The 21575-nt window shown below is 38.3% G+C and overlaps 1 protein-coding gene across 2 annotated transcripts in view; it reads left to right on the top strand.

Annotated features, from left to right (window-relative positions):
- Positions 1–21575, top strand: part of HEATR1 (HEAT repeat containing 1) — a 62939-nt gene that overhangs the window by 17625 nt on the left and 23739 nt on the right. For both annotated transcript variants that reach the window (XM_012459901.2, XM_012459900.3), the window contains exons 14-23: positions 265–353; positions 1254–1465; positions 1766–1887; positions 2491–2682; positions 10838–11021; positions 11166–11302; positions 12332–12524; positions 19019–19188; positions 19591–19749; positions 21047–21289. In XM_012459901.2, the coding sequence (XP_012315324.2) occupies positions 265–353; positions 1254–1465; positions 1766–1887; positions 2491–2682; positions 10838–11021; positions 11166–11302; positions 12332–12524; positions 19019–19188; positions 19591–19749; positions 21047–21289 (1701 nt within the window). The remainder of the gene's footprint in view (positions 1–264; positions 354–1253; positions 1466–1765; positions 1888–2490; positions 2683–10837; positions 11022–11165; positions 11303–12331; positions 12525–19018; positions 19189–19590; positions 19750–21046; positions 21290–21575) is intronic.

The following is a 21575-nucleotide window of genomic DNA, read 5'->3' as shown; positions in this document are numbered from 1 at the left end:
TAAGTATATGTATTTAATAATACAGGAAAAATGCTTTGTGAATTTTTGTATTGCTTTTAACATATTTTTATCAATAGCAAATATTTTGGAACCAATGAAAATTATCTTATGAATGCCACTTTTGAGAAATAGATCTTAAAACTTCTAAGTTGTACTAGGATTCTTGGGAGAAGTTCCTTATAATTCATTCTTTTTAAAATTTGCGTTTAAAAAGCATTTAAAAAGCAAGTACAAATCTACTCATGGATATTTTTTTCCCTTTAGATTTTCAAAGAACACTTCAGTTCAGAAGTGACGATTTCAAATCTTCTGAATCTTTTTCAAAGAGCAGAACTTTCAAAGAATAGAGAATGGTATGTATTCATTTCTTCTCCTGTTTTGAATTGATGAAGTTCTTGTGTCAAATTCTTTCTGGTTACATGATCCTTTTGTGGTAGTAGAACAGATCTTAATGTAATACTCTTTCATTATATAGTTAATTAATGTGAATGTGTGTGTGTTCATTGTACTACTCTCTATGTTTGGAATTTCCCTTAATAAAATGCAAAAGGAAGTATATAATATATGATACTGAATTCTGGGAAGTAAGATGGGAAGTACTTTCTAATTTTCTACTTTATATAATTTTATAGAATTTTTACTTTATAATTAAAAACAAACACCAATATATTAAACAAATTAAAAAATAAGTTCAGAGACACATGATACCATCTGTGGTAAGTATTTAATAAGCTCTAGTTGTTTCATTTTTGGCATCAAAGCTTTTTGTAAGAAAAAGTAGGTAAGCTCCATAGAGGATGAGAGTGTGTCTTACATGTTTTTGTATCCATCATATGGGTAGGTATCTATCATGTAGGATGTGCTTGGTTCATTTTTTTTTTTCCTAATGCCTGAGTGAATCTGATTTCCAGTGGAGGTGAGATATCTAGTGTGATATGTTTTATGTTATAGTTAACCTCTAGTGATTTCTCTAAGAATTTTTTTTTTTAAGATTAGACAGGATGAGCAGATTAAAAGTATTTTTGGCCAGGCAGCATGGCTCATGCCTATGATCCCAGCACTTGTACAAAAAAATAATAAATGTATTGTCACAGATTCACAGATAACTCCTGTTATTGGCATGGATTTTAAGTGGTGTCTTACTGTGTCTGAATAATATTTTTGATCAGGAGACCAGCATACTGTCAGCTAAGCTGTAATAATGTAATGATTAATTTGTGTCTTTCAACTAAATGTGCTTGCATGTCTTTTAGGTACAGGGTACTTAAGATAGCAGCTGACATATTAATTAAAGAAGAGATACTGAGTGAAAATTATCAGTTGTCAAATCAGGTGGTTATACATTTATTGCCATTTATGGTCATCAATAATGATGATATGGAATCTGCCGAGATGAAAATTGCTATATATTTATCAAAATCAGGAATCTGCTCTCTGCACCCTCTATTAAGAGGCTGGGAAGAAGGTAAGAAATTTAGTTGTTTTCAGAAAAAGTGAACAGATAACACAAAAGAAAACAAAGAAAATGTAAAATTTATTGTTTGTCCTGTTATATGCCAGTAAGGTCTTTTAAAATTTTTACCAAAATAAAAAGTATACAATGAAAAGGAAGCCAACTAACCGATAGACAAATTCAGAATTGGATACAAGGAAAAATAAAAAGCAAACCTTCATAAACAGTTGTAAAATGTTTGCCTGAATTCTTCTTAAGATTCTTTGAGTGTTGGTGACATAAAAGCTCTCTGTATTCAATTTTGCTTTACAGCTCTCGAAAATGTGATTAAAAGCACAAAGCCGGGAAAACTAATTGGTGTAGCGAATCAGAAGATGATTGAGTTATTGGCTGATAATATAAGTTTAGGAGATCCGTCTTCAGTGTTGAATGTGGTAAGTGTGCCGTGGAAGTCCTCCCCCTGGATTTCTTTCTCATACTCTTACAAATTCTTAGCATTTGCTTCAGTAGATTTTTCTTTTAAAAAAAATTTTTTTTTCATTCTCGAGTACTTGGTTTTACTTTAAACATTACAGTGTTGGTTAATATATTTTGTGCAATGTTTGACATCTTTAACATTTTATATATTTTTTCAATGTGGATCCATATCACAGCCATAAGAATAATATATCCTTTTTGCCGCCATTTCTCCCATTCCCATTTAAAATATTAGTCTTATTTTTTTTCCTTGTTAAAATAGCAAAATACAATCCAAAAGAAGAGAAGATTATTTTTGCCTTACTAAATAAACAGTTGTAAAGGTATTAGATGTGTGCTTTAAATACATTAACCAGTTGGCAAGTGCAAGTATGTTCATTATAATTTCTGAAGTTATTCTTATAATTACTTAGAAATCAGTGCTTAATACTTTATAAAGGCTTTATAGGTGTCATCTCACTTTAAGTGTGAAACACATCATACCTAGATAGACCTGAGTTGAAAAAATTGTTTTATGAAAATCAAGAGCAACTAATAATAGAGTGTGTTTATTTTTCCAGGTGGAGGATTTAATAAGCATGGTTGAGAAGGAGTCCTTTAACCTGAAGCAGAAAGTGACATTTCACGTGATCACGTCTGTGCTCGTCTCTTGTTGTTCATCTTTGAAAGAAACCCACTTTCCATTTGCGATAAGAGTCTTCAGTTTGTTGCTGAAAAAAATAAAGAAACTTGAAAGTGTCATTACTGCAGTGGTAAGGAAAGCAGAATCTCCAGAAAGTGGGATGTTGAATAAAGCAACAGCCTGGCCTATTAGTCACAGCAAAACTGAAAATCAGAGGCGAGATGTTGAGTCTGTGGATACTAGCTGGATGAAACGTGAAGCAGTCTTGGGTAGCAGTGGGATAGTCAATTAGGCACTCCCTTGCTTTTTATGGAAAATTTAGTTGAATTATAAAATTTCAAGGTTGCAGTATTTTGTATCTAATGCCTGACTCCTTCTTGTTATCTTTATTGGATAATTACCCAAGCTACACCTAACTACCTCTAGTGATGAAGAATTCACTTGATGTGTTAGTGCTTGAACAAAATACTATTTCATTCAATTGTTTACTAAAAATAGATCTTTTCAGCTTTATAAAATTTTAATATTACATAGATTTGTATCCCTCCATCATACTGCTGTCTTTGATAATATTACTAAGGGACTTGTTTCAACTGTTTGCATTTTTACTTCATGATACACCTTGAGGTAGCAAGACTTTTTTTTAATATCTGCTATATGTAATAGGATTTTGTTTTTATTTGTCCCCAAAATTTTAGAGGGCTTCTCATTATAGGATTCACTAAATGAATTATATCTTTTTCACATTTACATGTACCCCCCAGGATTTTATAAGTTCTGATCATAACCATTGTTAGCTAAAATCTCTAAGCTTTAAAAAGAGTAAAGTGTTCATATTTTGAAAAATAGCCCAGATAGATAGACCCTTCTTTTTTTTATTTTTATTTTTATTTTTATTTTTTATTGCATTTTAGGTTTTGGGGTACATGTGAAAAACATGCAAGGTTGTTGCATAGGTGCATACGTGGCAGTGTGATTTGCTGCCTTCCTCCCCTTCACCTATATCTGGCATTTCTCCCCATGCTATCCCTCCCCAACTCCCCACCCCCCCCGCTATCCCCCCCAACAGACCCCCGTATATAGTGCTCCCCTCCCTGTGTCCATGTGTTCTCCTTGTTCAACACCCGCCTATGAGTGAGAACATGTGGTGTTTGATTTTGTGTTCTTGTGTCAGTTTGCTGAGAATGATGGTTTCCAGGTTCATCCATGTCCCTACAAAGGCATGAACTCCTCGTTTTTAATGGCTGCATAATATTCCATGGTGTATATGTGCCACATTTTTCCTGTCCAGTCTATCATCGATGGGCATTTGGGTTGGTTCCAGGTCTTTGCTATTGTAAATTGTGCTGCAATGAACATTCGTGTGCATGTGTCCTTATAGTAGAACAATTTATAATCCTTTGGATATATACCCAGTAATGTGATTGCTGGGTCAAATGGAATTTCTATTTCTAGGTCCTTGAGGAATCGCCACACTGTTTTCCACAGTGGTTGAACTAATTTACACTCCCACCAACAGTGTAAGAGTGTTCCTATTTCTCCATATCCTCTCCAGCATCTGTTTTCTCCAGATTTTTTAATGATCGCCATTCTAACTGGCGTGAGATGGTATCTCAATGTAGTTTTGATTTGCATTTCTCTAATGACCAGTGATGATGAGCATTTTCTCCTATGTTTGTTGGCCTCATGTATGTCTTCTTTTGTAAAGTATCTGTTCATACCCTTCGCCCATTTTTGAATGGGCTTGTTTGTTTTTTTCTTGTAAATCTTTTTTAGCTCATTGTAAATTCTGGATATCAGCCCTTTGTCAGACGGGTAGGCTGCAAAAATTTTTTCCCATTCTGTTGGTTGCCGATTCACTCTATTGACTGTTTCTTTTGCCATGCAGAAGCTGTGGAGTTTGATTAGGTCCCATTTGTCTATTTTGGCTTTTGTTGCCAATGCTTTTGGTGTTTTGGTCATAAAGTCCTTGCCTACGCCTATGTCCTGAATGGTTTTGCCTAGGTTTCCTTCTAGTGTTTTTATGGAGTTAGGTCTTATGTTTAAGTCTTTAATCCATCTGGAGTCAATTTTAGTGTAAGGTGTCAGGGAGGGGTCGAGTTTCTGCTTTCTGCATATGGCTAGCCAGTTTTCCCAACACCACTTATTGAACAGGGAATCCTTTCCCCATTGCTTGTTTTTTTCAGATTTGTCAAAGATCGGGTGGTTGTAGATATGTTGTGTCGCCTCCGACGCCTCTGTTCTGTTCCATTGGTCTATATCTCTGTTTTGGTAGCAGTACCATGCTGTTTTGATTACTGTAGCCTTGTAGTAGAGTTTGATGTCTGGTAGTGTGATGCCTCCCACTTTGTTCTTTTTGCTTAGAATTGATTTGGCTATGCGGGCTCTCTTTTGGTTCCGTATGAAGTTTAAGGTGGTTTTTTCCAGTTCTGTGAGGAAGGTCATTGGTAGCTTGATGGGGATAGCATTGAATCTGTAAATTACTTTGGGCAGTATGGCCATTTTCACGATATTAATTCTTCCTAACCATGAACATGAAATGTTTCTCCATCTGTTTGTGTCCTCTCTTATTTTGTTGAGCAGTGATTTGTAGTTCTCCTTGAAGAGGTCCTTTACGTTCCTTGTTAGTTGTATTCCTAGGTATTTTATTCTCTTTGTAGCAATTGTGAATGGCAGTTCGTTCTTGATTTGGCTCTCTTTAAGTCTGTTATTGGTGTATAGGAATGCTTATGATTTTTGCACATTGATTTTGTATCCTGAGACTTTGCTGAAGTTGCTTATCAGTTTCAGGAGATTTTGGGCTGAGGTGATAGGGTCTTCTAGATATACAATCATGTCGTCTGCAAATAGAGACAATTTGACTTCGTCCTTTCCTAATTGAATACTCTTTATTTCTTTTTCTTGCCTGATTGCTCTGGCTAGAACTTCCAGTACTATATTGAATAGGAGTGGTGAGAGAGGGCATCCTTGTCTAGTGCCAGATTTCAAAGGGAATGCTTCCAGTTTTTGCCCATTCAGTATGATATTGGCTGTCGGTTTGTCATAAATAGCTTTTATTATTTTGAGATACGTTCCGTTGACACCTAGTTTATTGAGAGTTTTTAGCATAAAGGGCTGTTGAATTTTGTCGAAGGCCTTCTCTGCATCAATTGAGATAATCATGTGGTTTCTGTTTTTGGTTCTGTTTATGTGGTGAATTACATTTATAGACTTGCGTATATTGAACCAGCCTTGCATCCCCGGGATGAATCCTACTTGATCATGGTGGATAAGCTTTTTGATGTGCTGTTGTAATCGGCTTGCCAGTATTTTATTGAAGATTTTTGCATCTATGTTCATCATGGATATTGGCCTGTAGTTTTCTTTTTTTGTTGAGTCCCTGCCAGGTTTTGGTATTAGGATGATGTTGGTCTCATAAAATGATTTGGGAAGGATTCCCTCTTTTTGGATTATTTGGAATAGTTTCAGTAGGAATGGTACCAGTTCCTCTTTGTATGTCTGGTAGAATTCGGCTGTGAACCCATCTGGACCTGGGCTTTTTTTGGGTGGTAGGCTCTTAATTGCTGCCTCGACTTCAGACCTTGTTATTGGTCTATTCAGGGTTTCGACTTCTTCCTGGTTTAGGCATGGGAGGAGGCTACTGTCCAGGAATTTATCCATTTCTTCCAGGTTTTCTAATTTATGTGCATAGAGTTGTTTGTAATAATCTCTGATGATGGTTTGAATTTCTGTGGCATCTGTGGTGATATCCCCTTTATCATTTTTTATTGCATCTATTTGGTTATTCTCTCTCTTCTTTTTTATTAATCTGGCTAGTGGTCTGTCTATTTTGTTGATCTTTTCAAAAAACCAGCTCCTGGATTTATTGATTTTTTGTAGGGTTTTTCGTGTCTCTATCTCCTTCAATTCTGCTTTGATCTTAGCTATTTCTTGTCTTCTGCTAGGTTTTGAGTTTTTTTGATCTTGCTCCTCTAGCTCTTTCAATTTTGACGATAGGGTGTCAATTTTAGATCTCTCCTTTCTTCTCATGTGGGCACTTATTGCTATATATTTTCCTCTAGAGACTGCTTTAAATGTGTCCCAGAGATTCTGGTATGTGATATCTTCATTCTCGTTGGTTTCGAAGAACATCTTTATTTCTGCCTTCATTTCAGTGTTTATCCAGTCAACATTCAGGAGAAAGTTGTTCAATTTCCATGAGGCTGTGTGGTTCTGGGTTGGCTTCTGAATTCTGAGTTCTAACTTGATTGCACTGTGGTCTGAGAGACTGTTTGTTATGGTTTCCGTTCTTTTGCATTTGCTGAGGAGTGATTTACTTCCAATTATGTGGTCAATTTTAGAGTAGGTGTGATGTGGTGCTGAGAAGAATGTATATTCTGTGGATTTGGGCTGGAGAGTTCTGTAAATGTCTGTTAGGTTTGCTTGTTCCAGGTCCGAGTTCAAGTCCTGGATATCCTTATTAATTTTCTGTCTCGTTGATCTGTCTAATATTGACAATGGTGTGTTGAAGTCTCCCACTATTATTGTGTGGGAGTCTAAGTCTCTTTGCAAGTCTTTAAGAACTTGCCTTATGTATCTGGGTGCTCCTGTATTAGGTGCATATATATTTAGGATCGTTAGCTCTTCTTGTTGCATTGATCCTTTTACCATTATGTAATGTCCTTCTTTGTCTCTTTTGATCTTTGTTGCTTTAAAGTCTATTTTATCAGAGATGAGAATTGCAACTCCTGCTTTTTTTTGCTCTCCATTTGCTTGGTAACTCTTCCTCCATCCCTTTATTTTGAGCCTTTGTGTATCCTTGCATGTGAGGTGGGTTTCCTGGATACGGCACACTGATGGGTTTTGGCTTTTTATCCAATTTGCCAGTCTGTGTCATTTGATAGGGGCATTTAGTCCATTTACATTTAGGGTTAATATTGTTATATGTGAATTTGATCCTGCCATTTTGATGCTAGCTGGCTGTTTTGCCCATTGGTTGATGCAGATTCTTCATTGTGTTGCTGCTCTTTACCATTTCGTGTGTTTTTGGAGTGTCTGGTGCTGGTTGTTTTTTTCTATGTGTAGTGTCTCCTTCAGGAGCTCTTGTAAAGCTGGTCTGGTGGTGATGAAATCTCTGAGTACTTGCTTGTTCACAAAGGATTTTATTTTGCCTTCACTTATGAAGCTTAGTTTGGCTGGATATGAAATTCTAGGTTGAAAGTTCTTTTCTTTAAGGATGTTGAATATTGGCCCCCACTCTCTTCTGGCCTGTAGGGTTTCTGCTGAGAGATCTGCTGTGAGTCTGATGGGTTTCCCTTTGTGGGTAACCTGACCTTTCTCTCTGGCTGCCCTTAGTATTTTCTCCTTCATTTCAACCCTGGTGAATCTGATGATTATGTGCCTTGGGGTTGCTCTTCTAGAGGAATATCTTTGTGGTGTTCTCTGTATTTCCTGGACTTGAATATTAGCCTGCCTTGCTAGGTTGGGGAAGTTTTCCTGGATAATATCCTGAAGAGTATTTTCCAGCTTGGATGCATTCTCTTCGTCACATTCAGGTACACCTATCACACGTAGATTAGGTCTTTTCACATAGTCCCATAATTCTTGTTGACTTTGTTCATTCCTTTTTACCTTGTTTTCTCTAATCTTCCCTTCTCGTTTTATTTCATTGAGTTGATCTTCGACCTCTGATATCCTTTCTTCTGCTTGGTCAATTCGGCTGTTGAAACTTGTGCATGCTTCACGAAGTTCTCGTGTTGTTTTTCAGCTCCATCAATTCACTCATATTCCTCTCTAAGTTGTCCATTCTCGTTAGCATTTCATCAAGTCTTTTTTCAAGGTTCTTAGTTTCTTTGCATTGGGTTAGAACATGTTCTTTTAGCTCATGGAAGTTTCTTATTATCCACTTTCTGAAAGCTGATTCTGTCATTTCATCACACTCATTCTCCATCCAGTCTTGTTCCCTTGCTGGTGGGGAGTTGTGCTCCCTTGTAGGAGGAGAGGTGTTCTGGTTTTGGGTGTTTTCATCCTTTTTGCGCTGGTTTCTTCCCATCTTTGTGGATTTATCCACCTATCGACTTTGTAGTTGCTGTCTTTCTGATTTTGGTAATTTTAAGTCTGCAGCAGCTGAACTCATAAACCCCCTTTTCTTCCCCCCAGGTGTTCTGGCCCAGGGAGTAGTTAGGGCTTTATGATTTTCAGCTGTGTTGCTGTTGTTTTCCCTGCCCACAAGGTGGCAGTCTAGTCACAGCCTGCAGAGGCTTCGCTGAGCTGCTGTGGGCTCCGCCCAGCTTCCGTGTGAGCTTCCCTGCAGTCCTGTTTATATGGGTGTAGTTAGAACTGCTTCCGCTATGCTGGCCCACCCCTGTAGTGACGGAGTCTCTGTAGTGGCGGGTTGTCTTGGTTACGGCAAATTGCCCCGGGAACTGCAGGGTGTTTCCCGATGGAGGACGCCTCTCCCTCACAGAGCTGGACCGTCCCTGGTTCAGCCGTGTTTCCAGTGGGGCCCTCTTTGCATGGGAATCTCTTGGCTTGACTCCCTGCCTCAGCTCCCCTTGCTGGCCCAGAGGGGACACAGTCTCGTTCACTTTGCTCAAGGAGCTGCTGCTCCCTGCCCCCGGTGCAGGCCGAGCGGCTGCTCCGGTCCAACCAGCGGCGCTGGGAACCCGTGGAGCTTCTCCGCCTGTGAATCTCCTGGTCTGTGGGCAGTTAAAATCCGCTGCCCTGTGTGCCGCTGCGTCAGCCGAAGCAGCGGCACTGAGATTCGTGGCACGCCCTTGCCAGGGAGTCTCCTGGCTTGACTCCCTGCTTCAGCTCCCCTTGCTGGCTCAGAGGGAACTCTGTCTCTCTCGCTCCGCATAAGAAGCCACTGCCCCCCGCCCCAGGGTGTAGGCTGAGCGGCCACGCCACTCAAACCAGCGGCGCTGGCGACCCGTGGGGCTTCTCCTCCTGTGAATCTCCTGGTCTGTGGGCAGTAAAAATCCGTCTGGAAATGCGGTGTCCACTCACCCTCTGCGCCTTCTCTCGGAGCTGCAATCCCGACTTCCTCCTAAGCGGCCATCTTGTCGATCCTTCCCTCTTCCATGAGTTTTCTGTCAATTCTCTAGATAGACCCTTCTTAACTTCTAATTTCTTTGTGCCTTTTGTGATATGTGATGACCTGAACTATACTGGTTCTCAGTGTTAAAAGTTTGGACAAATTCACTGTGTAATTTAAAATATAAAAATATTATAAAATATATACATATTTAGATAACAGGTTTTATTATACATATTTAGATAACAGGTTATTTTATATTGCTTTACTTTTAATACCCTTTCTTGAGGTCATGAACATATTTTCCCCTGTGTAGCACATTGAGTTAATTAAATCCCTCGCTGGAGACATTACATTTAAATCTGGCTTTGGATTATTTTCCTTCTAAGTTATTACTCTGTACTGGTTGTATGGAGTCACATTTGTCTTTTTCTTATAGCTGTTCTTCTGCATTCTTTTGGCATTTGCAGTATAATTTCTAAACACCTAACATTTTACTGCTTGTTTAAAATCATCTGCAGGTTTGGAAATTTTACCGTGTACGTTATTCAGATTAGTGGTAAAACCGTGAAATGAAAGAAGTCCCTTTAACGATGTCTTGAGAATCCAACTCTTTTATCTTCCTGTTTTGAAATATGCCTATTTTGGCCAAGCGTAGTAGCTTACACCCTTGTAATCCCAGCATTTTGGGAGGCCAAGGCAGGTGGATCACCTGAAGTCAGGAATTCAAGACCAACCTGGCCAACATGGTGAAACCCCATTTCTACTAAAGATACAAAAATTAGCCTGGCATGATGGCACACGCCTGTATTCCTAGCTACTCGTAAGGCTGAGGCAGGAGAATCACTTGAACCTGGGAGGCAGAGTTTGCAGTGAACTGAGGTTGTGCCACTGCACTCCAGCCTGGGCAACAGAGCAAGACTCCATCTCAAAAAGAAAGAAAGAAAGAAAGAAAGATGCCTACTTATTCCTACCCTTTATTTGATAGACAGTTTATATGAATAAAGTTTGTTTTTAGAGGTAGTGTTTTAAGGTAAGACATAGAGAAAATTTAACTTAATCTTTGTCTTTCCTTGGGAATAGTGATAGTTAGACCTCTTTAAAAATCTGACGAAAGCCATTCTGTTACTCCTTTCCCCACCAAAATGCACACATAAACAAAAGTTTTGCATATCACGCAGAGGAATTCATGTATCGTTGCAGTTTACCCATATAACCCCAGTTCAGAACCCTTCATTTATACTAGTTTTTGTTTCCCTTCATATTTCAGGAAATCCCCTCAGAATGGCACATTGAACTGATGCTAGACAGAGGGATACCAGTGGAGCTGTGGGCACATTATGTGGAAGAGCTCAACACCACCCAGAGGGTGGCCGTGGAAGACTCTGTTTTACTTGTATTTTCCCTGAAAAATTTTATGTATGCACTGAAAGCTCCTAAGTCTTTTCCTAAAGGTAAGATACAAGCTGTGAATCTTTTAAATGTGATACTCTGCAAAACTGAATTATTGACTCCACAGTGATCGTTTGTCTTGAATGAAAAGCTCCTGGCATGTTCCTGTAGGGTTGTGTATCCTTTCTCTTTCCATGTCCGTGTAGGTGATATATGGTGGAATCCTGAGCAACTGAAAGAAGACAGCAGGGACTATCTGCACTTGCTTATTGGACTCTTCGAGATGATGCTCAATGGTGCCGATGCTGTTCATTTCAGGGTTCTGATGAAACTTTTCATAAAGGTACAAGGCTCATGCTTTCCAGGCGTACTCTACCCTTAAAGAAGATATGACTGGCTGAGGGCAGTGGCTCATGCCTGTAATCCCAGCACTTTGGGAGGCTGAGGCAGGCGGATCACTTGAGGTCAGGATTTTGAGACCAGCCTGTTCAACATGGTAAAACCCCATCTCTACTAAAAATACAAAAATTAGCTGGGCGCGGTGGCACGCACCTGTAATCCCAGCTACTCGGGAGGCTGAGGCAGCAGAATCACTTGAACTTGGGAGGTGGAGGCTGCAGTGAGCCAAGATTGCACCACTGCACTCCAGCCTGGGTGACAGAATAAGACTCTGCTCAAAATGAAAAAAGAAGATACTGTGGGTTGAGTTTGGACAGTTTATAATGAAAACGAAAGTAGACTTGTAAACAGTGAAGAATATATAATAGTAAGCACAGGCCCTGTAAAAGTACTCATCACAGTACTCATCGGCAGATTGAACAGAAACTAACATTGCTACGCTCCTACTAACATGTTAGGCCCATTACTGTATTTAAAAATCACAACAACCCAGTCTTTTTGATTGGTTAATATCATTTAAAAATGTGAATACTGATGTTCAGAGAGGTTATTTAGCATGTGTGAAGTTACTCAGGAAATTTCATCCCCAGTACCAGTGACCTCCATATTGCTGGGCCCAGTGATCAGTTGCTGTTCTTGTCTGACTTGTTCTCTCTACAGCATTCGACATTGAGTTGGCATGGTTCACTGCATTGTTGAATTATTTTCTTAATTAGGCATCCCAGATACCACTCTTGTCTTGATTCTCAGTGTTTTCAAGTGCAAAGTTAGAGTGAAGCTTCAGAATATCACTCTTCATTGACATCTTTGCCAGTTGTTTAAAACATGAAATATACAATAATTTGAAATAATTAGAGCAAAACATTGCGTTACATTATTTGTTTCTTTATAATTGTACACTAATCAAAAGAGGATTTGGAACCAACTTATTTGAGTAAGAATTAAAACTTTACTATCTTTTTTTTGCAATTAGGTACATCTACAAGATGTTTTTCAGTTATTCAAGTTTTTTTCTGTTTTATGGACCTATGGTTCTAGCCTTTCAAATCCACTTAACTGCAATGTGAAAACAGCGCTGCAGACTCAAGCTCTTTATGTGGGCTGTGCAATGCTCTCTTCTCAGAAGACACAGTGTAAACACCAACTGGCATCCATGTCTTCTCCAGGTACTAAAAGTAGCATTGTTATGTTTTGTCATGACCAACTGTTCATGCTTTCTTTGTATGGTTTATGTAGTTTAGAAAATTACAACTTAAAAAGAAAATAGCAGAGGCCAGGTGAGGTGGATCACAAGGCCAGGATATCGAGACCATCCTGGTAAACATGGTACAATCCCGTCTATTAAAAATGTAAAAATTAGCTGGGCATGGTGGTGCGTGCCTGTAATCCCAGCTACTCCAGGAGGCTCAGGCAGGAGAATCACTTGAAATAGAGAGTTGAAGGTTGCCATGAGCTGGGATTGCGCCATTGCACTCCAGCCTGCCAACAGAGTGAGACTCTGTCTCAAAAAATATATGTATATGTAGCTATAGGCCAGGCGAGGTGGCTCATACCAATAGTCTTAGCACTTTGGGAAGCTAAGGCAGGAAGATCACTTCAGGCCAAGAGTTTGAGACCAGCTTGGACAATGTGATAAGATCCTGCCTCTACAATAAATTCAAAATTTAGCTGCGCGTGGTGGTGCACACCTGTAAGTCCTAGCTACTCAGGTGCCTGAGGTAGGAAAATGGCTTGAGCCTGGGAGGTCAAAGCTGCAGTGAGCTGTGATCGTACCACTACACTCCAAACTGGGCAACAGAGTGAGAGACCCTCTCTCAATTAAAAAAAAAAAAAAAAAAAAAGCTGTACATCTCTACATATTTCTGTTTACTTCTAAGTATTGCATGGCACTCTCAAAATCTCACCAAACTCAAAAGTTTAATAATAGAAATGGCCTTAAGTATATGAGTTCTTAATAATCAGCTATTCATTTTCTGAGCTGTAGCATCAGTAAGGTAGATATGGAAGCCAGATCTTCATAATACAATTTAATAATGAAATAACAAAGAAACCCTCCTGCATTTATCTCTTTTATCAGGCATAAGTCATATTCAGTTTCAGTGTTCTCTAATGAAATATCTGAAAGTTGAATTTTTTATAATGTGAAATTGCGAATTTTGCAAAAGATGCAGAATTTCAAGAAACAATGCGATGTTGAAAAGTGGGTTGACTTACAGAGCTTTTGACATGAGGGGATGTGGCAGATTTAGATCAGAGAAGAATGGTTGAAGATAAAAAAATTGATTTGAATAAGGGACATGATTGATGCTTCAAACTGGAATGATATTAATAGCAGAGGGATAAGAGTGGCCCTTGGGAAATTTGAAGATGTCCTTGGTTTTTTTCTTTTTTTTAAATTCCAAAATTGCTCTTTGTAAATGTTCTGTGGAAGCAAGGTAAATGATTGTACACTTTTCCCTGAACAGTTTTGCAGTATTCACTTTTTATTAGTTCTTTGAAAGAGCACATAATTACATTCATAACCAAATTTTGTTGCATATGAAGTAAAGTAGATATGTAATTTCAAGTTTTATTTCCAAAATAAAATTCCATAAAAGTAATTTTTTATCCACTTACAAAATTTCGGTCTTTATTTTAGGTGAGTTTACTGTTAAGGTTTTGCTAGTTATATTTGGATAAGAACAACTCCCTATACATTTTTTAACTTTTATTTTTTAATTAATGTTATAGACATCTTTCCATATTAACAAATGTAAAAATTTATCTTTTTACAACTGCCTGCAGAGTGTTCCATTGTATGGCGATAGCAATTTATTAAAATAGTTATTTTCTATTAAACTTGTGAGTTTTCAAAAAGGTAAATATGTTTTATTTAGAGATAACTTTCAGTTTTCCAATTTGGTATTAAATGTTTACTGTCCTTTGACAGTGACCTCTGAGTAATTATGTCATTTTGACTATAAATAGCAAGATGGAAGAACTTCACTTTTCCACGGGTATTGCTGCTAGACAGGCTCCCTGCCTACCCCTGCTGCCTTGTCGTCCATCTCCTCCTGCCTTCCTAGTGTACTTTGCATTTACGCTGTGTAGACCTGTCGCAGTACCCCTGAACACCGGAGAGATGCACCTTGTTCTACATGGAGGTTCAAAGAGCAGACCGTAGAGTTGCAGAGGGCCTCAAGTGGAAGGCTGCTTACTGCACTTGCCCTAAGGGCTCCCAGCTGAGGTCTGCAGTGAGCTGCTAGCCCTACCTTGTCTGTGAGCAGTCTGGGAATTACTGCTTGGCATCTGTTTTAATATATTTTAAAAAATGTCACGTTCAAAAGTAAAACAAGATGTCATGTAATGTATTAATCATATATAAATATGTTATAATTAATTATATTTATTAAATTTTTGTCTTCAAAAGTAGAAGATAATACAATGTTATATTACAATTATATAATATGACATGGTAATATAATATAATATTATATGAGTTTTTGTCAGTGGCTTAGGAATCTAACCACCATTTATTACTTTCTAGGCAGGTATGTATTATAAAAAGTCTTTGTTAAATGAATAAATACAATCTTTTTTTTTTTTTTCTTTTTTTGCATGACGTAGTCTCACTTAGTCATCTAGGCTGGAGTGCAGTGGTGCCATCTTGGGTCACTGCAACCTCCACCTCCTGGGTTCAAGCAATTCTCCTGCCTCAGCCTCCCAAGTAGCTGGGATTACAGGCATACACCACCACACCCGGCTAATTTTTGTATTTTTAGTAGAGACAGGGTTTCACCATGTTGGCTAGGCTGATTTTGAACTCCTGACCTCAGGTGACCCACTCACCTCAGCCTCCCAAAGTGCTGGGATTAAAGGCGTAAGCCACTGCACTCGGCCAATACAAATCTATTCTACCTATCATTTATGAGATGGGGCTACCTTTCATTTATTTTGTATGCTCAATCAATGTATTAAGTCTGTTTTTATGTTTAAAAGCAAACCTCAAGTATTTTTCAGTTTTTATGTAACAACATGCTATTGTAAATCTAAATAAAATCAGTTGAAAGAATGAAATCACATAGATTTTTAAATCAAAGAATAAAAATTCTAGGCTGGGTGTGGTGGCTCACTCCTGTAATCCCAGCAGTTTGGGAGGCTGAGGTGGGCGGATCACCTGAGGTCAAGAATTCAAGACCAGCCTGGCCAATATGGTGAAACCCCGTCTCTACTAAAAATCCAAAAATTAGCCAGGTGTGGTGGCACATGTCTGTAATCCCAGCTACTGGGGAGGCTGAGGCAGGAGAATTGCTTGAACCCAAGAGGCAGAGGTTGCAGTGAGCTAAGATCATGCCACTGCACTCCAGCCTGGATGACAGAGTGAGACTCCATCTCCAAAAAAAAAAAATTCTAAAAGCTGATCATTTAAGTAAGTAGCTGTGATTTAATGTTGGATTCCACTATCTTACTTGAACATGATAACTTTGGTAGTTGGTACTTTGAATTTGTCTTTGAATTTCGGTATTTTAGAAGCTCTCCTCCCCACTTTTCAGGGAATATTATCAAACGGATGTTTTGGCCCAAGGCTGCCCCTTGTGTGAACTCAACTTTCCTGCTATTTGTTCCTGACTTTGTTTTATAAATTATCCATATGAAAACCAAAAAGGATTTCCAGCTTTCACAGATTATACAGGTTGAGTGTCCCTTATCCAACATCATACTTGGGACTAAAAGTGCTTGGGGCTTCAGATTTTTTCAGATTTTGGAATGTTTGCATCTATGTAATGTAATATCTTGGATTGGAACCCAGGTCTGAACACAATATATGTTTTATATACACCTTTTGAACATTGCCTGAAGGTAATTTTATCTAATTTTTTACATTTTATTTTAGGAGACAGTTTCTTACTTTGTTGCCCAGGGTATAGTGCAGTGACAATGTTGGCTCACGGCAACCTCTCCCCACCCTTCTCTGCCACCATGCCCAGCTAAGAATTTTTTTTTTTTTTTTAAGACAGAATCTCGATCAGTCACTGTTGCCAGGCTGGAGTGCAGTCGCGCGATCTCAGCTCACTGCAACCTCTGCTTCCTGGGTTCAGGTGATTCTTCTGCCTCAGCCTCCTGAGAAGCTGGGACTACAGGCGCACGTCACCATGCCCAATTAGTTTTTGTATTTTTAGTAGAGACGGGGTTTTGCCATATTGCCCAAGCTGGTCTCCTGACCTCAAGTGATCCACCTGCCTCGGCTTCCCAAAGTGCTGGGATTATAGGTGTGAGCCACCATACCCAGCCCTGTTTTAGTTTTTAATTGCAGCCTTGAACTCCTGGCCTCAAGCCATCCTCCCATCTCAGCCTCCTTCATAGCTAGGACTAAAGGCCTGTGCCACTATACCTTTGTAATTTTTTTGTTAAATATGTAGAGACAGGGTCTGGGTGATGTTGTCCAGACTAGTCTTGAACTCCTGGCCTTAAGTGATTCTCCTCCCTCAGCCTCCCAAAGTGCTGTGATGACAGGCATGAGCCTCTGTGTTCATCCAGTTTTATACACTATTTTTAATAATTTTGTGCTTGAAACAATGTTTGGGTACATTGAACCATTTATCCTTTGTGGGCATGCTTGTGTGGAGGAATTTTGGCTTTTGAAAAAGATATATTGCAGCTGCAGGGAGCTGGGAGGCTCTTTTTCTGTAGGGATACTGAATAAACAGGTATATGCCTTCATTTTCACTGCAGCTCATCACATGAGGTTAGGTGTGGAATTCTCCATTTGCATCATATTGGCACTCCAAAAATTTGAGGTTTTGGATTTTTGGATAAAGGTTGCTCAACCTGTATGAACTTCTTAGACAGGTTTGAAAGCTTGTCAAGCTTTATCTTAGTGTTTCAGAAGTGGAAAGTATAATGGATAATTTCTAGCAAAATATAAATGACCGAGTTTGCTGCAGTAGATAGCATGAAATGAAGCTTAAATAACTAATTACTGTAAAAGGAATTTAGATATCTCTTTGTTCCAAATACATCTTTTTAAAAACCCTAGTGCAGTTGGTCTCACAGATGCATTCTTACTAGATCTTTGAAGCAGATTTTTTCAATGTTGTTGAACTGGGCAGGGCATAGAGAAGGGAAGCTTCCAGATTCTTTGTCTAAATCTGGCATAACACCGAAAATTGAGAAGGCCTCCAGACAAAAAACTGTAATCCATGTTGCTTTGAAGAATATTATGTAAAAATCCTAAATATTTGCAAATAGGATCTAACAGCGTATTTATAAAAATAATCATTTACCCAGCTAGAGTTCACGCCCAGAATATAAAATTGGTTCAGTAAAAGGAAGTATGTTAATATAATTGACTATATCAGTGTTGAAGGTCAAAACCCATAAAATGTCTAAAGATCTGAAAAGATAATTAGCCAAAAATCAGTGGTTATTCCTAATTGACAGCAAAATAGGAGTAACGTGATCCAAAAATTCCTCAAATCAAAAGCTAGCATTTTCACTTCATAATTGGGAAAACAAAGGCATTCCTGTTACAATCACCACTATCATTGACAATGGTTCTAGAAGTACTAGCTGGCAGAAATAGACAAGTTTCAAGTGTTTATGGAATGTATCAATATAATAAAGCTGAAATCAAAGATCTGTAATATGGTTATGTGGATTGTTAAATCGGACATCTGGCTATCCATTTGGAAACATTAGAAAGTTTGACTCCAACCTCATTCTTTATATAAAAATTTCATGTGAACTAAAGATTTAACATCAACTTAGCTCTGGCATTAGAAGAAAGCGTGAAGTACATATGATCTCTTTCTAAATATAGAGAGAGAGACTTTCTAAATTCACTTAGAGTGGGGAGGGCCTTTCTAAGCAACAGAAAAAAACTAGAAGAAAAATTTAACCATAACAATTCTTGGTCAAAAAGTGAAATCACACACACCAGAGACCAAATATTCGCAAAGTATGATGCACAAATGGATAATTCCCTGTACACACTCGTACAAAGCTGTATGTACAGGGGTGTTTGTTGCAGCATTGTAATGATGACAAAGGAATAGAAACAACCTGAACTTTACCAGTAAGGTACTGGTTTTAAAAATATGGAAAATACATTATACTTTACAATTAAAAAGAATGATTTAATTAGGATATAGGTGTACTTATGGAAAACACTCCCAAGAGTTGAGATGTGTCTGTAATCCCAGCACCTTGGGAGGCCAGGGTAAGTGGATCATTTGAGATCAGGAGTTCAAGACCAGCCTGGCCAGCGTGGTAAAACACCATCTCTACTAACAATACAAAAATTAGCCAGGTGTGGTGGCGCACACCTATAATCCCAGCTACTTGAGAGGCTGAGGCAGGAGAATTGCTTGAATCCAGGAGGCGGAGGTTGCAGTGAGCTGAGACCACGCCCCTACGCAACATCCCGTTCAGATGTGATAGTAGTTGGTGTAGAACAGGGTTTATACTATGCTCTTCTTTCTGTATTTTCACAAGATTGTGCCAGATAACATATGCCTGTCATTTCTCTGGAATATTAAATACTTAAACAGTGAACAGTCTCTGGAGAGGGAGTTTGAATTTGAAGTGAAACTTTTTATCAAGTGCCTTTGGAACTATGTAAATTTTGTACTGTCTTAGTTTTTAAAATTGTTTTTAAAATCTTTTTCCCTTTTGGTTTTAGTGGTGACATCTTTACTCATTAACCTGGGAAGCCCCATAAAAGAAGTTCGTAGGGCTGCCGTTCAGTGTCTCCAGGCCCTCAGTGGAGTGGCGTCCCCGCTTCATCTGATCATAGATTATTTGATTTCTAAAGCAGAGGAGATCACTTCAGATGCTACGTATGTTATTCAGGTAAGCTCGTTAGCAAAGATTGAGTGTGTTCATGCCTGTGCGTACACATGAGCAATTTTCTCCATTCTCGACGTTTTACTGTGTGGGGATTTTGAGGAACTAAGTCCTTGAATTTAGGAACTGATATGTCAATATCTGTACATCTGTCTCCCCCTACTTTTTAAAAGATAGCAATGTCATATTTCAATTTCTTTCTTATCATTGGATAAAGGACTAGTGTATAGCTTTTCATAGTAAGCCAACTATGTATTATAAATAACTTTTCTTATTAAGGTTTTAAGGGGAAATGGAAAATTATAAACAATGTCACATCATTTGGGTAAGAGTCTTCCATAATTAATATATTTAGCCTTTATAGTTTCTTAACCCTTTTTTAATCCAGTTTTCTTTTTGGTATCTTAGGATTTGGCTACTTTGTTTGAGGAACTACAGAGAGAAAAGAAACTGAAATCTCATCAGAAGTTGTCTGAAACTTTGAAAAACTTACTTAGTTGTGTATATAGTTGCCCATCTTATATAGCAAAAGATTTGATGAAAGTACTTCAGGGAGTCAACAGTGAGGTATGTGCCATTTAAGTGGATTGTACGTTCCTGTGATGTTACTAAAGAATTGTAACTGCTTGTGGATGAGGAAGACAATTGCAAGAGTTACATGCGTGCACTCAGGAGAGATAACTGTAATATTAATTTGAGGGGGGGATGAGTTGAGGTAGAGAAAAAAAGATACAAGATACAAAAACAAGTACTGATGAGTTTCTTTTTATTTTAAAATTAAATGTGTTGTCCCTGTCTAATCATTGTTTATTCGAAATGAACTTAACAGTCTGGTGTCTGTCTCATGGGGCTGCACTGCTGTATATCTGTTTTTCAAGTGAAAATTTTATACAAAGGAATGTATTTGGACTTGAGTCTGTGAAAATTCCAAAATCATTTGCCTGTTTATTAGATATATTTAGAGCTTTCATTATGTTCTCAAGGAAGCTTGTGTTAGAAAAGAAAGCAGTTGTGAAACACTTGTTTATGTGTTGGCACGTGCTGACCAGCAGAGAAAAGGTTTCTTCACCGCAGTGTTCCAAAAACGCCTGTGCACTTCATCAGCCTTAGACTGACTATAGACTTAGGAAACTAAAATGAGTAAAGTGGACTGAAGACCGTTTGATTACATTTTTTTGGTAGGAACAAACAGGTTGCGTTCAACTCTTAGTTGTCCCTGGCATAGTTTAAATTAGGAACTGACAAATTGTGTAAAGGACCAGATAGTAAAGATTTTATGCGTTCTGGACCACACAGTCTCTTACAGCTACTCATCTCTGCTGATTTATCGGGAAAGCAGCCACAGACAGCATATAAACAAATATGCATGGCTGTGTTTCAGCACATAAAATTTGCAAAAACAGGTGGTCTGTTGAATTTGGCTTGCAAGCCATAATTTACTGGCCCCTGGTTTAGTAGTTAAAGATTCACATACATAATTTGAATTAATATTTATTATACCGAGTTGGAAACACTGAGGGATGCATACAGTGTTTTAGGGAATGTTAAGCTTTGTTTTTATATGCTAAAGTTTTAGTTTGTGACTTCTGTTCTCAAGTCTTGAAGGATGCTCACGGATTATCTTTCTACTCGTCTTTTAAGGGTTTAGCGCTTTTGAGCATTACACATGAACTATCAGAAAGGACCTGAGTGCCTTGGTGTGAATTAATAGCTGTCTCCATATCTAAGAAGTTACCGTTATTGGGTTTTTTTCCTCCAGGCTACACTTCCATCATCCAACAGGATATCTTTGGGTGTCTCTGTAGAGTGAGCAAAAACATATCAGTGTAGGTAACTATTTACTAATAAGTCTTTCAATCTTTAGATGGTGCTTTCTCAGCTATTACCTATGGCTGAACAACTGCTAGAAAAGATTCAGAAGGAGCCCACAGCTGTCCTGAAAGATGAGGCCATTGTTTTGCATCTCACTCTGGGAAAGTATAATGAATTTTCATCTTCCCTTTTAAATAAGGATCCGAAGAGTCTAGATATATTTATAAAAGCTGTGCATACAACAAACGAACTTTACGCAGGAATGCCAACCATTCAGATTACAGCCCTTGAAAAGGTCAGTGATTTCTTTGAGAAACTAAGGCATGGCAAGTTCAAGCATTTGAAGGTAAAGGCAACAGGAACAGAGTGAAAGAAAAATGTAGTATTTTATTTGGAGAAGATAGTTATAGGTGAACTTGACATGTTTTAAAGGAATGTGATATATTTGACCCATTTTGCAAAAGTGAATGTTGTACATGGGTCATTAAAAAGAATTGGCATTTTCACTGACATATTTAAATGGGAAGCAATTTTATATTTCCAGAGAGGGTGATAAAAAAATTTATTTCTGGAGTTTAAAC

Source organism: Aotus nancymaae, unplaced genomic scaffold (assembly GCF_030222135.1).
Source record: "Aotus nancymaae isolate 86718 unplaced genomic scaffold, 86718_ANA_hifiasm-v0.15.2.pri h1tg000032l_0, whole genome shotgun sequence".
Taxonomy (NCBI): domain Eukaryota; kingdom Metazoa; phylum Chordata; class Mammalia; order Primates; family Aotidae; genus Aotus; species Aotus nancymaae.
The sequence above is the reverse complement of the archived record's forward strand: the minus strand, read 5'-3'. Positions and strand labels throughout refer to the sequence as shown.